The sequence below is a fragment of the Empidonax traillii genome, unplaced genomic scaffold (genome assembly GCF_003031625.1).
Source record: "Empidonax traillii isolate 1590-97213 ecotype Southwest subspecies unplaced genomic scaffold, ASM303162v1 scaffold1015:size517714, whole genome shotgun sequence".
Taxonomy (NCBI): Eukaryota; Metazoa; Chordata; class Aves; order Passeriformes; family Tyrannidae; genus Empidonax; species Empidonax traillii.
The window spans coordinates 337,991-361,554 of record NW_020956208.1 but is presented as its reverse complement, the minus strand read 5'-3'; the positions used below and the strand labels follow the sequence as shown (position 1 = coordinate 361,554).

Below are 23,564 nucleotides of genomic sequence, written 5' to 3'. Positions count from 1 at the left end.
GATTTTTTTTGTGTATTCATTTTTTGACAACCTGAAGGTATCAAGGAACTTGACCCCAGGGGTCAGTTTTGAGCCCAGGTGGGCAAGAAGGCACCTGGGCTGTCCCAGCCATGGTGTGGCCACAGGCCCAGGGCAGGGCCTGTCCCCCTGTGCTGGCACTGCTGTGGCCCCTCCAATGCTGTGTCCAATGTTGGGCCCCTCCTGACAAGAAGGACATTAAGGGGTTGGAGCGTGTGCAGGGAAGGGGACGGAGCTGGGGAAGAGTCTGGAGCAGCAGGAGCAGCTGAGGGAGCTGGGGGGGCTCAGCCTGGAGAAAAGGAGGCTCAGGGGGGACCTTCTGGCTCTGCAATCCCTGACAGGAGGGGGGAGCCGGGGGGGGATGTTGGGCTCTGCTCCCAGGGAACAGGGACAGGAGGAGAGGGAACGGCCTCCAGCTGTGCCAGGGGAGGTCAGGTTGGACATCAGGTGGAATTTCTTCATGGAAATGGTTATCGGGAATTGGAAGGGGCTGCCCAGGGAGGTGGTGGAGTCCCCAGCCCTGGAGGGGCGCACTCAGTGCCCTGGGCTTGCTGGCAACGTGGGAACCGGAGCGTAGGTCGGACTCCATGATCCCGAGGTCTTTTCCATCCTCGGCGATTCCGGGATTCTGCGATCCCGCGCGGTCCCCATGGCAACGCGCGGTCCCCATGGCAACGCGGCGGCCCCGCGGCCCGGCGTGTCCCTCGCGGCGGCCCGTAGCGCGGGGCATTGTGGGCCGGGCAAGATGGCCGCCCCCGTGGCGCGGTGCTGAGCCGAGCCGCGCTCGCCGGGCCCGGGGCGCGGGTCCCGCCAACGCCGCCAACGCCGCCGCTGTCACCGAGCCGCTCTCGGCCCGCCGCACTGCCAGGGGCCGCCATGGGCCGGCCGCGTCGCCCGCCGCAGGGAGCGCGGGGCCCGCGGGGGTAGAGGCGCGAGGGAGGCCCCGGGCCCGGTGCCGGCCCCTCGGTGCTGCCCGGGCCGCGCCGCCGCCGAGCCCGCCCGGGGCCGCCGCCCGCGCCGGGTGACGGCGCTGCGACCCCTGGGCCCGCCCTTGCCTGCGGAACGCCGCCTTCCGCCGCCCTCGGCCTGTCGCCCCCCTCCCGGCGGAGGGACCCCCGGCCCCGCTGGGTGCCGGGCTGGACATCGCCGCGCACGGGCCGCCCGCAGCCGCCCCCACGATGGAGTCCGAGATGCTGCAGTCGCCTCTGCTGGGGCTCGGCGAGGAGGATGAGTCCGACCTGACGGACTGGAACCTGCCCCTGGCCTTCATGAAGAAGAGGCACTGCGAGAAGATCGAAGGTTCCAAGTCTTTGGCCCAGAGCTGGAGGATGAAGGACCGGGTAATGCTCCCGGGCACGGTGGGGTTTGGAGGTGGAGGCATGGGGAGAGGGGTGGAAAGGGAGCGGTAAGAGCTTAGAGGGCCGCTGGGCTGCAGCAGGGGTTCGTTGTCAGATGTAGCACTGGGTGTTGATGCGATAGTTTGTGTCCCAGCCGTGTGGAATTAGGGGAAGCAAATATGCAGAAGAGTCGGAAGTACTGTATTGATGCTCGTGGTATTTGCCCTCTTAGAGCAGCTCCATCACTTAAGCTCTTTCAAGGAAATGTGGGCACTTGGTGCTTCTTGGGAAAGTCAGTAAAATTCACGAGGTGTGCAGGAGCTCTGCAGGTGCACGGGGAGGGTCCAGGTGCAGGAGGTTGAGGAGTTACAGCTCTTTGGAGGTGAAGTTGCATGGGAGCTTTGTGGGTTTGGAGCTTGCCACCAGCATGGTGTGTGGAGTATAAAAGGAAGGTGTGTTTGTGTGTATGGAAACTGAGATTGTGGGAATTTGGAGGCAGGAAATCGTTATGAGATGAAGCTCTTGATGTATTACATGAGGAGCTTCCCTGTGTTTGGAAACATGCTGTGTGTTAAACTGGCAAAGCCAAGAGAGGCAAAGAGAGATCCCAACCGGGTCTGGAATGCTCTGTTGTGTCTGTCCCAACTTCAGTATTTAGGTAAAAACCAAACAAAACACGTAAGAAATGTCTCGGATAATCATCTCCAGTCATTCAGTTCTTGGAATCCGCTTGGGGTTGCAGGATTCCCTGGATCCCAAAGTTGTTTTGTGTTTACAGATATTTGTGAATTTTTGTGGTGACCAAGTTTCCGTTATGTTTATGACTCCTGTCGTAGTGCTGTGGAGTAACTTGTTGAAATTCCATGCTGTAATTTCTTTCCAGAGGCGTTATGATGAGGCTCAGGGATGCTGTCCCTGTCTCAGTTCCCAGAGGGGTGGTTATAGTTCTCAGAAGTTCTGGGAGGGCTCTGGCTGAACCAGTGTCATTTCCCTGAGGAGAGTCATGTACTGAAAATGTGACTTGGCAGATCATTTCCGGGTTGAGCTGAGCGTTTTGGGTGTGATTTAAGGGAGGCACAGACACCACGTTTGTGCTCTTTCTGCTCTAGAGGGTTTTGGCAATGAAGAGACTTTCTCTAGTAGACTGTGGAGGTGTGATGAGCTTGCTTGTCTATTTTAGTGATCCCTCTGCCTTCCTGGGAAGCTTCCTGTTCACTTCTTTCCTGATCTGCAAAGTTGTCTCTTTCTAATTTGGGACTGACTTTGACTGGGTCAGGGTGATCAGTAGGTTGTGCAGCAGCAGCAGCACAAGTGCAGGGGGTGAGGAGCAGCTTCCCCGTGGTTGGTGTTAAACGTTTCATGTGCTTGTTATGGCCAGAGGGAGTGGTTTTGATGAAGGGAGCAGTGGTTAGTGATCACCACAGCGCAGCTCCGGCTTCCTGACTCCCGTGGAGCTGCAGTTTTCCTCCTCCCAGACTCTCCTGTGCTGTGAACGTTGTCCTTGTCACGACATCGCTGCTGCAGGGAACGACTCGGAGAGGTCAGGCCCTGGATCGCTCCAGATGCTGAGTCTGATTCCTGTAAAAGAAAAAAAATAAAAGCAAATCCGGAACTTTCACTTTAGTCCTTGTGTTTTCACTGTCAGCTTGAGCCAAATAACTTTACCCTGGGGTCGGTGGTGCTGCTCAGGTGTCATTTGTGTCTGGGCAGCTGGATCAGGGATCCTTTGGACAAACTTGCCATTGTGTATCTTTACTTTTTGTTTAAGAAGAGGTGCATAGGAAGATTGAGAAAGCACATAAAGACACGAGAGAGGAGAAACAACTGATTTGAGAATGCTCTACCTCATTACTTTTAAATCTTAGGAGTTATTTTTCATGTCATTTATTCCCCTCCTTAGCTGTCATTGGCTGTCTGCTGAGCATTTGACATGAGATAACAAAGACAGAGCCTCCTCTGGGGAAGGAAGGGCTCTGAGGATGAGGGTTTGGAGTGCAGCACGGGGATGTTTGTTAAATATTTCCCCCCAGCCAATTCGAGTTTGGTTAATCCTCCAAAATAGCTCATAAAATATAATCTTGTGGTCCATGAGCAGGAGGTGGAAGGCAGCTCATGCTGCTGCTTTCCCACAGCCCAGCTGGAAATGGCAGTGGGAGCGTGACAGGTTTGTCCAGGGAACGGGGCACCTGGATGAAACCCCAGGACCTGTGGTTGGTGGCAGTTTTCTGGGAAGCAGTTGGGAAGGATGTGTGAAGGCAGACACAAAGTAACGTGGCAGCCTGTGCTGTCAGTGTGGGAACTGCCCTGCTGTTCATCTCCCCTTCCGCTTCTCCCTCTCACCGAGCTGCTTTGTTACACTCCCTGGCATCCTAAATTAATGAGTCCTTGTTCTGGCTGTCCTCACAGAGTTCCCTCTCTTGCTCTTTTCTCGCTTCTGGGCACTGCTCCCCGGTGATGGGAAGGCTGTGCTGCCACGTCGGTGTCCAGGGCCCCTGCTGTTTGTCTGCAGCTGCTCATCCAACGTGGAGCCCCTTCCCTCCAGTCCCAGTGTGGCTGAGGGTCCGTCCCATTGCCCTGCTCCTTTGTCTCCTGGCCCCCTTTTCCACAAGCCAGGGCTGATGAACCTGAGGTGTGCTCCTGTCTGCGGGATGCTGTTGAAGGAGGATGCACCTCTGGCTGTGAGCTGAGAGTGGAGAACGTTCCGTTGTTTGGAATTTGATAAATGAACCTGTCACAGCTTAGGCTGGGAACCATCACCTGTCATTAAACACACCAACTGTCTCTAAATGAAGACATTCTCGAAGGTCACCCAGACCAAGCCTCTGCTTGCCCAAGTTGCAGGTGAATCTGTCATTTCCCCCGTGAATCATGAAATCCACGAGCAGTGGCAGATTTCTGCCTTATTCATCGAGGAGTCCTGGGGAGTGATCCGAGCTCCGCTCTAGTTACAGGAGATGATTCACTAAGATTTGGGAATGGAATGAATCTTCTTTTCATCCTGCTTTGTTACTCTAAAAACCCCAGAGTTTTTGTGAAGTTGAAGGTTCTTTAGAAGGCAGAACTCTGATAAGTGGGAGAATCGAATCAGCAGAGTAACGAGCGGTAAATCTGGAGAAAATAAGTGAGCATTCACTGGTGTCCCCCGCCCCTTCTCCACGAGGGCTGCTCTGGAAACATTTAATCCTTGCTCTCCCCCTTCCGTGGACTGCGTATGCCATCAAAGTGACACTGCTTTGATCTATTATTTATTTAAAGAATATTTTTAACACAAGAGGGTTGGAGTTATGCTTTGTGTATTGAATTAAATCTCAGCCTCTGTAGCAACCAAAGCATGTAACTTGATTTAAATGAAAAGACTCCCAAGTACACCAGGTTTTACTGACAAGTTGCTATTAAATTCTGAATATTTAAATTAGGAATTACTGTATTTATATTGATTTCTAAGATAAGCAGAGAGCAACAAAGCTGATTGTAATAGTTTTACTTCAACATTTTTTTTCCTGCTGCCTCATAACTTGCTGAGTGAGAATTAAATCCTGTTTTTATGAGGAGAGGAATACACAATTAGGTTTCTCTGGACATGCAGATTAAAGCAGGACTGCATACAAATGTGCTTAATTCAGACAAGCAGAGTTTACCTGCCTGCACAGTAGATCCATGGGAGCATCCAAGGCCAGGTTGGACGGGGCTTGGAGCAACCTGGGCTAGTGGGAGGTGTCCCTGCCCATGGCAGAGGGTGAAATGGGATGGGCTTTAAGATCCCTTCCAAGCCAACCCAGTCTGGGATTCTGTGGTTCTGATGTTCCACGTGTTGAAGGGAATTACTGGAGGATGGCCGTGGTGTAGGTTTGTGGACATCATTTCAGCCTGAGGTTGTTGTTTCAACGTACAGAAGCTTCTCAGCCACCGAACAGACATGTCTGGGCTGCTGGTTGATCCTGGAGGCTCATTTCCCCCTCTCCTGTAAGGCTGGTTTAGTCTTTCTTGGGAGCTGAAATCACAGAATCATGGAATCATTAAGGCTGGAAAAGACCTTAAAGCTCATCAAGTCCAACCATCAGTCAGCACCACCACCATGTTCACCACTAAACCACGTCTTCAAGTGCCACATCCACATGTTTTTTGAACACTTCCAGGGATTGGGGGGGTGTGTCTCTCTCCTGGGTCAGTGGCTGAAGCCCATCCTGGTTCAGTAGTTCCTGCCAGTGGTGATTGCAGCCCTGTGGGTGAGGTGTGGGAATTGTGTGGGAGCAGTGGCCCCTGCTGCCTTACAAATGACTGTCAAACCAAACCAAACCAAACCAAACCAAACCAAACCAAACCAAACCAAACCAAACCAAACCAAACCAAACCCCAGCCTCTCCTCGAAGGGTCAGCTCACTCCTGGATCTGTGCCTTCCCTCCCCTGGAACACTTTGAACTGAGGTGTTGGGTTGACTGGATGGGAGGGGAGGCTGTGCTGTGTCCACAAATGTTTTATGTCTGAGCAGAGGGGACTCTGATTAACAGCTCTGAGAGCACAACTGGGCACAGACTTTGAAAGAGAAAGGTCTGACCTTTATTTACCTTATTTAGCTGGAAACACTGAAATCTTCCACTCGGCCATTCTCTTTCTCATCCTGTGAATATTCTCCCTTCAGCTGAGATCTGTAAAATGAGCACCATTAGCAAATGGAATGTCAGAAAATAGCTGTATCTGTGTGTCTCCATTTGAAAATGCAGTGAGAGGAATTTACCTATATATAACCTGCTGCTTTTTTTGTCTCGCAGGCTGGGGCAGTCTTGGGGGCTGGTGCTGCTGAGCAGTTGGGATTTGCAGAGGAGTCAGGCAATTATTGCTACTGAAAATCAGCATCTATCTTGTGGTGGGTAGCTACCCCCTGCCCTCCAGCATGTGTGGGGAAATTTGAAAGGTCTATGAATAACAGACAGAGAAAAAAAACCCAAACCTTGAAAGATATAGACAGATATGTTGCAGATTGCATACTTTAGTTAAAAATGTGTCACTCCATGAGGAGTCACTGAAATTCGGTGATGGTAACAACTGGGAAACATTTCTGCTGCCAACCACCCCTGCTTGGCCTGGCACTGGGTGTGCTTCAGTAGCTGGAGGTCGTGGGGATGTTTCAGAAATGCTTTGTTAGTGCTTCTCTGGTTCTGCTGTCTCTCCTCTCTGCCTGTGTGCAGACAGACAAGTCTGAGGGCAGCAGCTTCCTCGGAGTTCCAGTTCTGGCTCTGTGGGTTGTGTTGGCTTTCTGGGAAGTTTGGGGGCTTTGGCTGTGTTTACCTCTCCGAGGTGTTGTTTTAATTGGCTCTCTGCTGTGCTGATCTTCACCCTGGGCTGCTTCCAGAGGTGACTGTTGGCATAGCGAGGCCATGGGCAGCTGAGGGGGGTTATTGATCCTTCTGTGACTCGTAGCTTTAACTGGCATTGCCAGTAAATTTGATAAACCCGTGACGTGTGTCTTGTTCCTCTGTTCTCTAAAGGATGTACTGGAGATGCCTCTTTCAATGAACTGTCTAATTCACTACTTAAACCCAGGTTTGTGTTAATGACGTTCTTTAATGCAAAGCCATGATGTGGGATGGGTGCAATAGGTGACAGATGGGCCCAGGGTCTGCAGAATTCCTTTTTATCTTACTGTCCCACTGGTTCTGCCAGTGACACCCTCACTAGTATTTTTATTTCTGGATTGGTGTTTATTGATTTATCCTTGCTGTGGTGTGGCAGGGTGACCTACAGCCAGAGCAGCTCTTGTTGGGTAGGGGATGGGAGTGGAGGTGTAATCAGTGTAATTTCTGTGGGAACAGCCATGGGTTGGGTCAGGCCACCCCTCTGCATGTCTGGATGTGTTCCTGGCTGTCCCTCTGCTTGACCTCCCTGTAGGCTGAGGAAGCCTCCAGCAGTAGCTCAGGCTGCAGCATGGTTTGTTCCCTCAGGGACCTGTCCCTTTTCCCTGTGGCACAGCAGCAGGACGGAGTTTAAAGCTCCTGGAGGGGTGGTGTGGCTGAGCCTTGGGGAGCAGGGGGCCAGCGTGCTGTACCCTGTGCCTCTCAAACACAACCAACATCTCCTTTATGTTCCTGACACTTCACTTGGATTCATGGACTTGATCATTTTCTCCTCCTCACTCCTGTAATCTTAGGAAAATTCCTCTTTTCAGCAGTTCTCTGACTGTGAAGTAGCTGGCTGTGGCTCAGGGATTGCGCTGGAGCGAGGCAGCGGCTCCTGATCAAACGCAGCGTGTGTATCCGGTGTTATTGACTCCCTAAAGATCTGACAGTGCCGTCTAGGAACGATTTGAAAGAATAGCTCGCAAGGAAGATCTGAAGCTGAAGGCAGTCAGTGCCTGGGAAGACCGACACCTTTTCAAGGCAGTGCTAGACAGGAGTGGGAATGCGGTGGAGCGATGGGGAGAAGCCAGTACGAATGCAAAGCAGAGCTGGGCTGAGGTGAGGAGGAAACCTGTTGTCACAGATCAAATGGAGAATAACGTCTGGAATATGCCTACTGATTCTTTTGCATGTTGTATAAAGAAAGATCACAGAAGTAAAAGATTTGCTTTCTATTATTTTTCATTATTTTTAGGAAATGATTGGCAGGGACAAGGAAACACCAATTTGGTTCTCAGCATCTGAGGGTGGTTTGAAGGCAGTGGCTGCTTTGCTGTGACAGTGGCTCAACCTGCTGGAGTCTGTAGTTTTAAATCTTAAGGGCAGGGGGTCACACACGATCCCCTTTCATCTCTGAGGGTGCCTTTGGAGCTGAGGTCGCCGGGCCACAGCGTGTCCCTGGCTGTCACTCCCTGTCAGACCATGGAGATGTATGATGTTCCCAGAGCAAGTAAATGGGCAGTGTCTGGGGATATCTGGGGTAGTGAGTGACAGTGATAATTCAGCCACGAGCTTGAGAAGTGCTTATAGAGTACACAGTGCAGGCAGCAGTTGAGGGGTGCTTTGTGAGGAGCTGTGGCACTGCCGGCACGTGAACTGGGGGCAGGAGCTGCGTTCACCAGGCAAACCAACATGTTGGACATAATAAACCTCTGACGAGAATCAGGGTGTTAGTGCTGAACACAGAGGTTAGAGAAGGAAAACAAACCCTGGGGAGGAGTTGATCTAGGAATCTAGAGCAGGCTGGCACACCAGGAACCCTCTGTTTGGGCTGCAGATGGCTGAAGACAACCTGCAGAGCTGTTTAATTGTTAGTGTTAGCTTGAAGGATTTCTTTGCATTCTACTATTTTTATCGCTGTGGAAAAGCACACAGAGATTTCCCCCCCCCCCAATTTATTTATCCCAAACTTTGCATTAAAAAAACTTCCTTGAACTTGAAAGCTCTTCCTTTTTAGGTGTTTTTACCTTGCAAATGGAGAGGCAGCAGGGGTCTGTGTTCCTGGGTTGGGATAAGTTGTGTCCATGTGGGATGTGTCCTTCAGCACCCTTTCACTGGGTTTGTGTGCAGTTCTGTGATGGAGTGCACCAGGAAGGTCAGGGTTTTGTGTGCCTGTTCAATACTTTCAGCCTTTTCCCTGGCTGATTTGCAGCCCTGCATTCCTCAGCGGTGTGTGGTGCCAGAGCCCTGGGAACGATGCCTGGGCACATTGTCCTCACTTGTCACCTCTCGGCTGGGAGCCCAAAATGGGAAGGACTGGGGAAGAGAAAACACAATTTCCTGGTGCTGCAGAGTGAGCTGGAACTGGAACTCCAAGGGGAGAACAGTGTTTGGTGTTGTTAAATGCTGCTGCTGCTGCTGCTTGGTGTTGGAGAGTTTAATGGCACATCTCCAAAGGAGCCAACATGCTGGAGTTACCTGTGGAACAGCTCACTGGGTTCGCCTGTTGGTCGAGAGGCTTGTATTAAATCTGTGTAAAAATGTCCCAAACAAGTCTTTAGGAAGAGAATGAATTTCCTGCACAAGCAGGGCATTGAGCCTCCTGGCCATGAGGGGTCCAGATGAGACCGGTAGGAAGATTTGGAATCTGGAAATCTGTCCCAGTGTTTGTATTTGGTGTTGATAACTTCACCCTCCACTCTGTAAAACAACAGAGCAGCGTATATTTCATGTTTAATGCTGACTTAATCTTGTGTTTATATTAACTCACAGAAGCAATTTGAACTTACTGGCATAAAGCCAGGCAGGTTTCTAGCAGTTGAGTGTTCTTCTGGGTAATGTTTAAGAGAAAGTTTTCAGCTTGCAAATTGCAGTGAAGAAATCAAATATTTATAGGTCTTAAAATGTCCAGTCTGAAATGTGCCACAAAATGCAAAATCTCTTATAAATGCATTGGCTTGTTCTTGGTATTACTTGAACTAGAAGTTACTAAACTGTTCTTACTCAGGCTGTAACCAATCCAGCACTGCTGAAATTGGGTGCTTTGGTTTCAGCCTGGACTGGAATCACTTTCAGGGATGCTCCAATAGGATCAGGTGGGCTCCTTGTGATGATAAAAGTTCACATTTTTCAGTCACACCCATTCATAGGAAGATAATGCTGAAAATAGCTGCAGAAAGTGCTCTGTACTCACCTGCAGACCTGTTTGGTCTCTGAATGAAATAAGAGGTGAATCAGAAATATTTTACAAGTTCTCTGATCTTTACTATAAGATGTAAATGTTAATGTCAGATGCTTTAAAAAGCATCTTCTTTTCCGAGCAGATGCAGAACTCCCTGTGCTCCCTGACTCCCATTTCTGATGGGTTTGGGGAGGAATTCAATACCATGGCTTCTCAGGAAGAGCATTTTGACTGAGTGGATTTTGCAATTTAGCTATTGCAGGTTCTGACCCAGAGTTATTAACCCATTTTAAATTGGATGCAATACAAGCTTGGGAATTGTATTCCTTTTTTTTTAGCATGCAAACAACACTCCCCAGCCCAGAGCCTGCAGTAAGATCTGCTGTGGTCTGATCTTGAGCCTTTGCTGAGAAAGCATTTTGGATATTGGTTTTCTTACCAGCTTGCCAAACATTCTTCTGCTTCATTTTTTTTAAATTCTAACAAAAATCCATTGAAATATATTCTGGGAGACACACTCTTGAAATGGGAAAAAGAAAATTTCCACTGTCTTAATGACAGATGAGAAGGTCCTAATACTTCTTGTTTTAAAAAGATTTAAATATGCAGTGAAGTTTCTGATGTGTTTCATAAGTTTAGTAATGTCAAAAGCATTATTGGTTTTTTTGGGCTTGGGGCTGTTTTTGTCTGCTGTGTGTGCTGCCACCCCCTGTCCTGGGCTGATCCCCAGCGTGGGCAGAGGGCAGGGGGGTTCTGCCCCTCTGCCCCCTCAGCTGAGACCCCCCAGCAGAGCTGCCCCAGCCCTGGGAACAGCACAGGAGGGTCGTGGAGCTGCTGGAGAGTCCAGAGGAGGCACCAAGAGGATCAGAGGATGGAGCAGCTCTGCTGGGAGGAAAGGGGAGAGAGTTGGGATTGTGCAGCCTGGAGAAGAGAAGCTTTGGGGTGACCTGATTGTGGCCTTCCAGGACCCAAAGGGAGACTACAAGAAAAGATGGAGAGACTATTTACAAGGGCCTGGAGTGCCAGGACAAGGGGGAATGGCTTCAAACCGGCAGAAGGAAGGGTTAGATGGGATACTGAGGGTGGGCAGGCCCTGGCACAGGTTCCCCAGAGAAGCTGTGGCTGCCCCTGGATCCCTGGAAGTGTCCAAGGCCAGGTTGGACGGGGCTTGGAGCAACCTGGGCTGGTGGAAGGTGTCCCTGCCCAGGGCAGGGGGTGGCACTGGATGAGCTTTAAGGTCCCTCCCAACCCAGGCCATTCTGTGATTCACCCTCGGGGGTGGATGTGGAGGAGCAGGTCGCAGGGGAGAGGAGTGAGCTGTAATTCTCCCCGAGGGTGTGCTTGTTGTTTGCAGGATGAGTCCTGGTGGAGTGAGAGACTTTATGTCCTTTGAGAGGGGTGGCAGAGGGGAAATCACCCCATTTGTCTCTGGGATCAGTTCCTGTTCCTTTCATTAGGGGTTTGCTGTCAGTTTTCCTGGAGAGGTGCTTATTTAAAACCCCGAACTTGGGAATGGAAGATAAATATCAGCCTGTTCAGTGTAAGTCACCGATCAGACATTACCAGCAAAATATTGAAAAATAAGTCAGTATTAGACTGCAAATGGGAAACAATAAATACATGAGATGGAGAAGATTGGTTGGCAGGATACTTTCTCTTGGAAGAATGATTTATATGTTTCCATGCCTCGTAAGTTATTTTGTCTGTAGTTTCCTGTGTTTCCCTCGGGGTTTTCAGTGTGTTTGCCAGCGCGCGGTGACTCCTGGCAGTGTTTGTGCCCTTCCACACCCTGCAGCACTGTGGGTTTTCCGAGGCCCTGTGAGCTGGCAGATGATGGAGTGTGCTGGAAAGGTGTCCCTGTGGGCAGGGCAGTGCCAGGAGTTGTGTAATGGTCAGGTGTTTTGGGGAGGGAAGAGTTTGGGTGGTGTTTTTAGGTGGTCCATGGCACTCCGTGGGAATGAAGGGTCTGGAGGACTGAGCTGTATCTTGCAGCTGACCCTCATGTGGCAAGGAACTCTGCTTGTGCTATGGACTCTTGTAAATTTTGAGGAAATACCCTGGGTGCACCTGTCCTTAGTGCTAAACTCCATCTGATGAGGAGCCATCCCATCCACATGTGGCTCCTTGGGAACCCTCGGGACATCCTGGCATGGGGAGCCCTGTTCAGCCGCTTGGTTTCATCTCTGTGTTCCCTCCTCGCTACCTCCTGGCCACGAGGAACTCCTACATGATAGCAGGGCTTGTTGGCAAGCACATAGTTTGGGATGAAGCCATTGACCACATTTCTTGCTAGATTTTTACTCCATGTTCCCCGTCATGGCCACGGGAGCGAGGGAAAGCCGCAGGATGTCTGTCCTGGTGAAGAGCCTGTTCCCCCTCCGTGGCGTGAGCAGTGTCTGGCTGCTCCAGTTTCCTTATAAATTATACATTTGTGTGGCTCTAGGGTTTCTCTTAAGTGTGAAATTTTGGATTTTCCCCCCTCCTGCTGTGAACTGCAGTGAGTACCCCTGGGAAGGGGGGTGTGGGCAGCCTTGCTGCAGACAGGCCCTGATGGAATCAGTGGGAGCCACGTCACCCCTTTGTTTTGCTTCTCTGCTTTAGGTGTTGGGCCGAGGGAGTGCAGAAGAGACCATGCAGACGTGCAGCAATGACTTTCAAGCAGTATTTTTAGCTGGCTGAAGTGCTCAGGCGTTGGTTTAACGCAGGGTTTCAGTCCCAGGTGGGCTTTGATGGGGTCGGGTTTGGTACGTTCACGGTGCCCGCGTGGCACAACCCCATGTGCTGCCTGGGCAGTGCCAGGGTGATGCTGGAGCAGCTGGAGCAGGCCCAGGGAGGGAGCCAAGACAGGATTTCTCCTAAGAAGGCCCTCCAGGATAAATAATGTGTGCAGAAAACAAAGAAAAAAATGGACTTAGTGTGTTTGTTTTGATGTGTGTTTGTTTGTTTGAGGATTTTAAGGTTTAGTTTGTCACTCGGGGGTTTTTCCATTGTAATATGCTTAGTTTTAATATTAGAGATCATGCACTACGTTATAATATTGATCAGGGACCGTGAATAGCATTTCCTCATGTTTTAATAATATGTTTCAGCTGGACAATGGCTAATTTAAGATGAGTAGCAGAAGTTCACTGATATCTATTTCCATGCTCAGAAAGAGAAGAATGGGCTCTGGAAATAATAATAAAAATAGGAACATAGGGTCTAAGTACTGTTCTAATAAAAAATATGAAAAATGTAATCAGTCAGGCCTTGCTTAAAATAGTCCATGTGAAAGAGCAGGTAAGAGAGGTTGGTTGAAACCCTTCAGAAGTTCTCAGAGTGCTAAAATTTGAGCCCAAGTGAAAATTGCTGTTGTTCCTGCACTAAGTAGGTGTGTTATTGCCTGTCTTTGCAGATGAAGACTGTAAGTGTTGCCTTAGTTTTGTGCCTAAATGTCGGCGTGGACCCTCCTGACGTGGTGAAAACAACTCCCTGTGCCCGCCTGGAGTGCTGGATCGGTGAGTGCCCAGGGCTGCCAGGCTCCAGCTGACTGAGCCTTACAAATACTGAGTCAGAAGGTCATCCTAAAGTTGTGAATCTCCTGAAGTTAACACTGGGGTGAACAGAAGGAAATCTGGGATCTGGTTTCTCTCTCTCTCTGGGTTACTCAAGAGTCCAGCCCCAACTGCTGCCGTAGGCCATGTCCTGCTTTGTTCTGAAATGGGATACCATGGAGAAAACCAGCTGTTAATGAGCTGCTTTGCTTCCTTGTAATTGTTGTAGGTTTATAAATATCTGAGGAAATCTCTGAGCAGTTCCATGTTCAGAGTGCTGGGGTCTGCAAAGCTTTAAACCCCCCTTTGCTGCCTCACACAGCAGAGCAGGGAGGTTTGCGAAATGCAGGGGCTCTGCTGTGTGTCGAGGTGGCTGCTCTGGGGCTGTTCTAATTGGAAACATGAATTCAGAAGACCTGGAATTATTCCCAAGGTTGTCTTGCCAGCAGTTCCAACACCTGGGCTTGCTAGTTTGATGCAGCGTTGGATTAAATTCCTGGTCTTTCTTGTGAAGCGATGAAAAGTTCCCTTGGTTTTGGAGAAAAAACTCTGATTATCAAGATGAGGCAAATCTGATGTAATATTAGAAGGAAATATCTTGCTTGTGTACAAAAGCTTTCTCAGAGAGATTTGTTTTTTATCTAGGAACGTTCAGCCTCCAGCACACAGCGCACCGGGCACTGTAATCCTCAACTCTGGGGCTTACACAGGCCTCAGGAGCAAATTAATCACTGCACAAACTGAATCTTAGTAAAAAACTTGCAGAAGATCTTGTTTCTAACCTTGCTTTACCTGCTTTTATGAATCATAGCATCTCAGGTTTTTAACCTAAAAACGGTGATGACTTTAAAGCAGTTGAAAAGCCCTGAGCAGCCACAAACAGATACACCAGTGCAGGGGAAAGAACAGCTCTGATGTCTCATTGATACACCAGCAGAGAGCAACGAGAATGAAAAGCATTGCAAAGCCATTTAAATAAAGTCATTAGTGCCTATCATTAGCAAAGAGAATTTTGAATGCAGTTTTGTAATTAAATTTTCAGTGTGTGTATGTACACAAGTGCTCCTTCCACTTCCAGCCAGCTTGAAACTTCTGAAAAAGGTAATTGCAGAAACAGGGGCTGTTTTTCCTTGTGCCAGTCTCAGGAGAAGCGAGTGGGGTGTGTGAGCAGGCTGTGGAACTGCTTTTGCTCCAGCTGCTGCTGTTCTCAGCTGAGCTGGGATCACTGCCCTTGGTCCCTGGTGACCAAAGGCCATCTCAGCCTCAGAGCAAAGGAGGTCCCAGGTGCCTTCCAGGGGGTGTGTGCCGGTGCTGCAGTGCCAGCTGTCCCTGTGCACGCTCTGCCCGAGGGGCTGGGGCTCTGTGAGGACTGTGTGCCACCAGCTGGGGGTAGGAAAGCAGGGATTTGCCCTTGTTTGGCTCTGGGGTGGCCCCAGTGCAGCTGGGTTTGTGTGCAGGGCACTGCCAGGGGTGCTGAGCCTGCACAGACTCCTCTGCCGGCCCAGCATGGGAATCAGTCCTGATGTCTTTTTCCAACTTCAGTTTGGGCCTTCTGAAGGACTCAAAAAAACACAACTGATGTGTTTATGCTATTTTTTTGTTTCCTTTTTAATAAAATTTGAGCAGTAGCTGATGGCTGCCGGAAGATGTGAGGCAGTGTGGGTGTGTTGTTGGGATTAGTGCTCAGCAGCTCGTGGGGATCAGCCCAAACTCACCTTACACAGCACAGTAAAGACCTCTGCAATGTACAGAGTGTTTCAGTGGGTGCTGCCCCTGCAGGGTCCCTGAGGGGAGTGGGTGTTCCTGGAGACAGTCTGAGCATGCAGTTTACTGCTAGAATTTAAATAAGATCCCAGCTTTTATTAATTAAAGAAAAATAGCTCATACAATCCTGCTTTCATTCTACTTTATTATGTTTCCAACAAAAGTAGGATATTTGTAAAAGTTAAAAAAAAAAAAAACCTTCACTGATTTGGTTAAATGCTTTTAAAATAATTTATATTAAATAGTGAAATATTAGCTTCTAGGTTGTTGGGTTTTTTTAAGCTTGTTAATAGTGTAATTATATGTTCATGGTGTTTGAATGAAGCACATAGGCTGGAATTGTATTGCTATGTATGGATGGTTGTAATTATCTAGTGACAAAATTAACTTCTTAAATATTACAAATGGCACATAATCTGAGAAGCAAGAGGCAAAGGAAGTAAATGAAGCAGGATTTTCATCCATCAAGAGAAAATGTTTATCATCAAATATTTAACCAATTTGAATTTTTGTCACTGTTTACAATAGAAACTTTTTTAGTATTAAAGGAAACAGATGTACTGCCTCTCCTGTCCTTCAAAACAAAATTTTGTGTAGTACCTTAGTGAGAGAAATCTTCCAGCTTTGACAGTCTGTAATGAACTGGATTTGTACTGAAGTTGGGTGTTGCCCCCAGGTAAATTCCATGAGGAATGACAAGTTTTGTGAGTTTGAAATGGGCCATGAAAGGAACCTGTGTGAAAATATCAATGACCTGAGGGGTGCAGCTGGGGTCAGAAATGCTCCTTTGTGTTCTGTTCCCAGATCCTCTGTCCATGGGGCCTCAGAAGGCTCTGGAAACCATTGGGGCAAACCTGCAGAAGCAGTACGAGAACTGGCAGCCAAGGGTGAGTATTCCTGGGCTGTTGCCTTTTTCTGAAGTGTTTTTAGGTGTATTTATATCAGAAGGACCTGTCTTGAAGCGTTTATGGTAGATATTATATTTAAGACAAGAGAATTTACTTTGGCGTTTTTCCTTGTGGTACATTGGCAGCTTTTAACTCTCAATCTACCAGTCCAAGAAGTTGGCAGAAAATTCAAATAGCGCCCGAAAGCAAAAAGGAGAGTAAAACCTCTTGATGCAAAGGTGAAAACAGTCCCTTTTCTGTGCTCTCTAGGGGAGTCCCTGGTACCGAGGCATGAGGGACGGGGCAGAAGGAGCAGGTTCCCTGCGTGGGCCTGGTGGAGGCAATCCCAGAGCTGGGATGGCTGTGAATTCCTGGTTCCTGCGGGAAATCACAGCCCCTGAACCATTGCAAAGCCAAACACGTCCTGCTTTATTGCACTCCACAGGGCTCTTGAGTTTTCTGCAGTAATAAAGAGAGGTTGATGTGCCATGTGCAATAAAACAATAAGAACATTATTGAATTTACTAGAGCTTTCATATAAATACTAATACATCTAGTTTTGTCTCTTTCTCACTGGCTTGGAGTGGTTTGGAACGGAGGGAAGGAAGACAATTTGTGGAAAATGGGGCACTTGATAAAAAAAAGGCCAAATGATTAAAACCTTGTGAAAGAGCCAATATTCCCAGGCTGTCAGTTCCTTACAGCACCAGCTGCCTGTCAGGAGCACCTTGTTGGGAGAGCACAAACGGTGCTCATTCCTGGTGATGGGTGGTGGCAGTGGTGGACACTGTGACCAGTCCTGGGGTCCTTGGCTGCTTCTGTTTGCAGGGTGTTGTTCAAACATCCCCTTTGTGTTAAATACAAGCAGCTTAGCTGGAAAAAGCTGTAAAATGGGTAAAAGCATGAAAATTCCTTGTTTCTGGAAGTTCCCAGGCTGCACAGCTGATGGATATTTCCTTCCAGGTCTTACTGAGCCCCTTTCTAAATAATTTATCAGCTTGCTGTTGCTTGAAGTATGTGTTCTGATTAAATTTAAGACTTTGCTTTATTGTTGTGTAGCTAAATAAATTTTTGTGCTGTGGGAGTAAAAACCACTTCAGCTGTTGTTTCATCTGCAAAATCCTGCAGTTAAGCAATATTCAGACATTTCATGCAATTCTCAAATAAAGATTGTGCCGGGGAGAGAGCAGGAGATGACAGAGCTGGGGCTCGATCTGTCTTGATAAAGAATTCTCTGAACAAGCCAGTGCAGTGATAATTGAGGTGCTGGTGAAAAAGTGAAAAGAAACCAAGACAGCTCTTCACTAACCCTCCCTTGGGTCATGGGGTTTGAGTTTCATGGGCAGGGAAGAGGTTAAACCTGAGGGTTATCTAGAAAGAGGCTCAGTTACAGGGATCAAGGGGGCTGCTTAAGCAGCTGCAGTGAAAGGAGAAAAGGGAGTGAAGGGCACAGGACCCTGTAGTGCCTGACTGGAGGGGCAACCTTTCCTGGGACTGCTGCCCTGCTTTGGGAATTTGCAGCCTGGGGGGTTGGAGAATGGCTGGAGCAGCCCAGTGGAACTGGGGTTGGTGGTGACAGGCCTGGAGCAGAGGGTTTGGCAGGGAGCATCCAGGGAACACGTGGGAAAGGGGAGCCTTCGGCTGAGGCAGCACTTTGTACCACTTCAGCTGCCCAGAATAAAATATTTGGAATTTCTTTTGGAGATTCCTCACGTGCTCTGCATTTAAAATATTTAGGTAGGGAATTGATCATGTTGAAATGGGATTTCTCTGCTCCTGACCTTCGTGTATCCCCCCTGCAGAACCTGCCTGCATTAGGTGCAGCCCCGTAGTGAGTGACCAGCCAGAGCACAGCTTGGCTTGGGCTGGCAGTAAGGAGCAAATAATTTCCCTGCTGTTGAGGTGTAAATTCAGTTTTCTTGGCAGCACTGCATGTTGTGCCATTCCAAAGGCAGGAACCTGCCTTAGTTTAAGAGTCAACAGACTTTGAAAATAGGACTAATGGACTGCGAATTCCGGGTGCTGCTGCAGAGAGATGGTTTATGGAGATGCAGGAGCTCGTGGGGATTTTTATGAGCAGGAGTTACTGCTCTGTAAGTCCCAGTTTACCTCCATTTATCAGTGGAACCTGGGACCTGGCTCTTGCCGTGGCACTGCAGAGCTGAGCAGAGGGGCTGGTGGGAAGGATGAAGGTGTTCTGCAGCGTCCTCTGTGCTCGGGGACTGGATTGAGGGACTGTTTTCTGCATCCTCCTGCCTGGAATTCTCGGAGCTGAACCCCAGCACTTTGTATAAAAGCATCAGCTACCCTGTGAGCACTGATGCTTGCACAGAACCTGCGGGATGGGCTGTCTTTTAGAAGGGTGCCAGGCTTTGTCTCCCCTCTGTCTCCTTCCTTGGCTCCCAGCCTTGCCCAGACAGTGAAGTTCCCTGGGTTTCCATCCCTGTGTCTGAGCTGCTGAGAAGGGGCTGCGCAGCCCAAGGCACGGCCGTGGGTTGGATGATGCAAGTTTACATAATTCAGGACCTGGTATGAAGTAGTCTGGAGCATATGCTTATTAAATTTGCATGAAATTATAGATTTGTTTTCTCTTTGTTGGCAGTGGCTTTTGACCAGTTTCTCTCTTTAACTCTAAACTGACCAGAATGTTCACAGGATTTTTTCTTCCTTTTGCTCAATCACTTTAATACCTCTGTTGTGATTTTCCTGGTCCCCATGAATCCCAGTGTCACTCCTGCACCAGGGGCTTTTTGCAGCCCTGTTCCTTCTTCTCTGATGAACTTTCCCAGCGCTGCAGGAAGGCCGATACCTGCAGTTCATAACCCTTCCAGAGCAGAGGTGAGGGAAGGAGGATGTCAGACCCACTCTGCTCCATTGCTCCAAGCTGTTCTGAGATCCTACAGAACTGTTGTAGTGGGATCTTGCAGTTGTATAGAGGTTTATTTATTTATTTGAGGTTCAAGGTCAGTTCTTCTATGGAACTGGGGACTTTTTACATCCTCTGATAAGTAGCTTAGTGGAGTGTGAGAGGTTTGTGCCTCTGTAAGATTTACCCAGAGCAAGTCTGAGATTTGGCATCACCACTCCCCTCCTGCCCTTCCAGGTCAGGAGCTCCAGGGCTCCTGCACACCCTGTGCAACAACCACCACCAGCAAGGCCAAAGAGCTCCAAACGTCACATCCCAAAGAATTTCCCCCCTTACACCCACTTGCCTAAATAAAACAAAGGCAGTTACAGTATTGATCTTTTAATCCAGGTGCTGCATTGTTGTCTCCCTTTTCCCTCTCTCAGTTTCCTCCTTTTCCACTGAGAGAGTCCTTTTGGCTGTTTTAATTCTCTAATGGAATTAGCTGATTTCATTACAGCTCCACCTGAAGGGCATCCCTGGGGTGAGGAACTGTGAGCTGTGAAGGGGGACGAAAATCCAGGATGGGGGAAGGACTGGGGAAATCTAGAAGACAAGATTAAATAAACTTTTAGAAAGCCTTTGGGAAGGGTGGATTGAAAGCAAGTGTTGGTGTTTGGGAATGCCTGCCCCTGGAGCATCCCTGGTCACTGGAGGGGGACACACACACAGCAATTTGGCTTCTGTTCCTTGTGCAGTTCTCTTTGTGATGCTGCATTACTCACATCCATGTCAGCTGTTAACAGACAGGCAGTAACATGTCTGCACTCACTGATCTGGCAGATCTGGGCAGGTTTTAGGTCTTTCCAGCCCGTTTAGTGGACGTGGTTGTGCCCATTTTCCCCTCAGCTTGGAGAGGTGACATCATCAAGGAGCAGGACTGCAGCAGGGCCTGAGAGAACTGAGAAACTGGCTCCTGATCCCAGACAGGCTTGGCTGCTGCTCCTCTGTGGGCATGGACAGAATGTTAGGTAGTTAGTTGGTTAGTTAGTTAGTTGGTTGGTTGGTTAGTTGGGCTATGGCTGTATATGATCCTTTCCCCCCAGTGCTTGGTGCCAGCTTGGGACTCCCAGCACTGTGTGTCCCCTTGTGCTTAACTATGCACAGGGTTTTATGCAGATTTTAAATGAAGGTTTTTCCTAGTTTTCTTTGATCCCATCTCACCCGGTGTGTGATGCCTCTTGCTTCCACCAGTGAGTGATGCTCTCTGAGGACACACCTCCTACAGCATGGGCAGATTATCTCTTTTGTGGCAAACCTTCAAGGAAACAGTGATTTTCTGATCAAACAGGCTGCGTCTCCCTCTCCTCCAGTCTGCTTCCCAACAGTTTTCTCTTCATTTCAAAGGAAGCACAGCCAAGATCCTTGAGATGGATCACTGAAAGCCTCTACCTTTTAGTGCGAGTTGTCTGTTGTTGATGCTGTTGTTCCCCTCATTAGAGATCTCTGGGCTTTGATAAGGTTTCTGAGGTTTCATTCCTTCATTGCTTCTTTCTGCCTAATTAATTGGGAAGTTGCTGCTGCACATCAAAGGGGGAGCGTTTCCTGAAGAGTAACTACTTAAGCATGAAAACTAATTGAACACATGACCTAATTATTGGTCTCTCAGTGAGTCATACTTTTCCTTTATTTCTGTAGGGTTTTTCTTTTAAAACAACAGCAAATACTAATTGCTCCTGCAGAAGAAATACCGTAGAATTCCAAAGGGGAACATGGAAAAAACTGGTACTTGGTCTCCCTACTCTGAAGATGTAGGAACATGTAAGGAAAAAAGAATAAGAGGGAAAGAAACAACAAAAAGACAGTGTGACCTTGTTTAACAAAACCAGGTTTTCCTTAGAGGACTATGTTTGTTGGTTTTTATTTCCCAACAGCCTCTTGAATTTGGCAGCTATTTCAGGCTCTGCAAAATTCTGCTGTATCAATCCTTTGCTGTCTTGTTAAAGATCAACTGTCTTCAGCATAAACCAGCACTTTTATTTTTTCAGAACAAAAAAAAAAAAGTCTCTCGAAGGAGAGGAGTCAACAAGTCTAATTGCCAGGCCCAGTTACTCCCATTCTCCTTCTGTCTGGAAACCTGTCATGGTTCTGTTCAGAGTGTCGCTGTCAGCCAGGGGCTGTGTCACAAAACACCCCTCTGGAAGCACAGATTTTAACGATGGGGTAGGATTAAACCTGCTTTTTTTTTTTTTTTTTTTTTGTCTTGTGAATATGGAGAAAATGAGAACAAATGAGGCAGTGGTTGCAGATTTCCTTGTGGTGGTCTCTGAGTGAGCTGCATCCCAGCCCTCCCTCATCCATGGCCTGGCCTGGCTGGGGAGAGCACGAGACCAGGGTCCAGAGCCTGTCCAGACCAGTAAGTCTGAATCACAGTGGAAAGGACGTTTCTCTTGTAAGAAAAGATGATTTCTTCCCATTTCACAAGCAGAGTGACCCAGCAGTGGGGCTGTGGGGCAGCTCTGAGCAGTGCCAGGCTCAGGGTCACTGAGCTGCCCCTGCTGTGGGGTGAGGAGCTGCCAGGAACCAGGTCCTGTCACCTGCTGCCTCCTCCACCCTTACACACCTTGGCATTTGCAGAAGCAAAAGGTCCCCCCGGCCAAGGTGGAGCTGCCTGAGGCTGCCTCGGAACTGCTTTTCCTTTGATTTATCACCCAGCATCTGAATTCCTGTTCATTTTGAGATCCTGTGTTGAAGGCAGCCCTTTAGTGACCCTGCTTACTCTTGCCTTGCTTTCCACATTCTCCTGACAGTAACATCCATTCACATATTTTATACTTCACCTGGGTTTTGGTTTGTGCTTTGTCATCCAAACGGGGCCAGAATTGGCAGACGAGCAGGATTTGTGTATTTGAGGGTATTTTCCTCTGACCATTGATGTCAGTTTGTCCTGAGATGGGAAGACAGAGCTGATGTTAAAAGGCTTCTCGAAGAGAAAAGCAGCTCTGCCTCACAAAGCTGATTAATTTGTTTCTGTAATTACCACCCAGCTCTGGGTGACCTATTTAGAAACACCTTGTCTTTGTGTTCTGTGGGGAGTGGCGAGTCCCTGGCGGTGGGAGACAGGGAGGAGCCTCCTGCAGATCCCCTGGCAGCATCCTTGGTGCTCCTCATCTGCTAAATGCCACTGGACAAGGGATTCAGTGCCTGCTCACTTGGACATGCGAAGGTTGCTGTATTAGACAGCTGGAGCTTCTTTCTGACAGACACCAGTTTTGTGCAAAACAGCATCAACAGAGAAAACTACTGACGTTTTTATTTATATTCCTGCTTATCTCTAAGGCAGAATGAGGAAAGTGTGAAATGCTTTGGTCTAACCCCTTTCCTATAGAGCTTAATAAGGCATAAACCTCAGAACAATTGGTTTTCCTTCTGCTGACTCATTAAGTTGTTTTTAATCAGAATATTGCTCCATTAAACAATTACTTTGCAATCAGAGGAAAACTTGAAATTACTGAATAATTATTTAGTGTTGAGAAGATGAACTTCTTGCCCTGCATGAATCCAACCTTGCAGCTCCTTCCCGGGAGCAGGATGCACTTGGGCCAGAATACAGACACCCAGTTTGAGGATGCACCAGTCTGTGGTCCTGCAGCCTGACCTGGGGTCCCAGTAACTTTTAAGTTTATATTTAAGAAACAAGAAGATGCAGAGCCTGAAACTGCAGAGGTCTTAAAACTGAGGTTCTGGAGAAGGAATGGGACTAAAATGACACTGATGTTTGGGAGCTGGGTTGTTTGACTAAGCAGGTTTTAAAGATGTGTCCTGGGGTGTACTTGAAATCCCGTTAGGGCATTTTGTGAAGTGACCCATCAAGTGTCTGCAGGCTGAGGATGCAGAGCTGGCATATGAGAAGCAGATTTGAGTTCCTTTACAATTCCCATTGTTAAAAAATGGACTAGTATTTACACAGCCCTCTCAGAACATTTATTTGAGCGGAGAGGGAGGGATTTGTACCAAGCAGGTCAGGCTGGTGGGTGCAATTTCTGTAAATCTTGGCTCAGACCTGCAGAGCGAAGCAGCTTGTAACTGCTGAGAAACACACCTGTCTCCTGGATGTGTTGTAGCAGACACTCAAGGTTAGTAGTCCTGATTTTTGTCTTCCCTGTCAACATCAGTTCTCATGAACAAACTGCTCCAAGGTATTTTTTTTGGAAGTGTTACTGGATCCCGAGTCTGCACAATGAGGATTAGGTGCTTTGGAATTCATTTCACATTGGACTTAAAAGCAAGGTCAGAGCCTCTGCAGAGGGAAGGTAGAGTCACCAGAGTGCTGACTCCAGGCAGGAGAGGAAATGTGCCACGCTCAGAGCTCAGCTCCAGCAGTGCATCCCATCCTGGGCATCAGCACATTCACCCCTGGGAGCCCCGGGCTGCTCCGCAGGGAATCAGCACAGCGGAGACGGAGATGGGTTTGAAATGCAACCAGATACCTGCAGAGGACTGGCCTGAGACTGGCAAGAGTCTTCCTCAGCTTAGTTTGGCACTTGCACTTAAGCAGCTCTAAGTTATAGTGTGTCTTCACTGTAATTAATACTTTTAAGTTAGCAGTGACTAATAATTTTATCAGTAATGTTTTCTCATGGCCTGTGTTAACCAGGTTAAGCT

At 48.5% G+C, this 23,564-nt stretch overlaps 1 protein-coding gene across 4 annotated transcripts in view; it reads left to right on the top strand.

Annotated features, from left to right (window-relative positions):
* The first annotated feature begins 1,088 nt into the window (after window positions 1-1,088).
* Window positions 1,089-23,564, top strand: part of RPTOR (regulatory associated protein of MTOR complex 1) — a 98,629-nt gene continuing 76,153 nt past the window's right edge. For 3 of the 4 annotated variants that reach the window (XM_027904140.1, XM_027904139.1, XM_027904138.1), the window contains exons 1-3: window positions 1,197-1,358; window positions 13,265-13,367; window positions 15,972-16,054. In XM_027904140.1, coding sequence (XP_027759941.1) covers window positions 1,197-1,358; window positions 13,265-13,367; window positions 15,972-16,054 — 348 coding nt within the window. Of the gene's footprint in view, window positions 1,359-13,264; window positions 13,368-15,971; window positions 16,055-23,564 lie in introns of all 4 variants that reach the window. The other variant, XM_027904137.1, reaches the window with a different exon arrangement.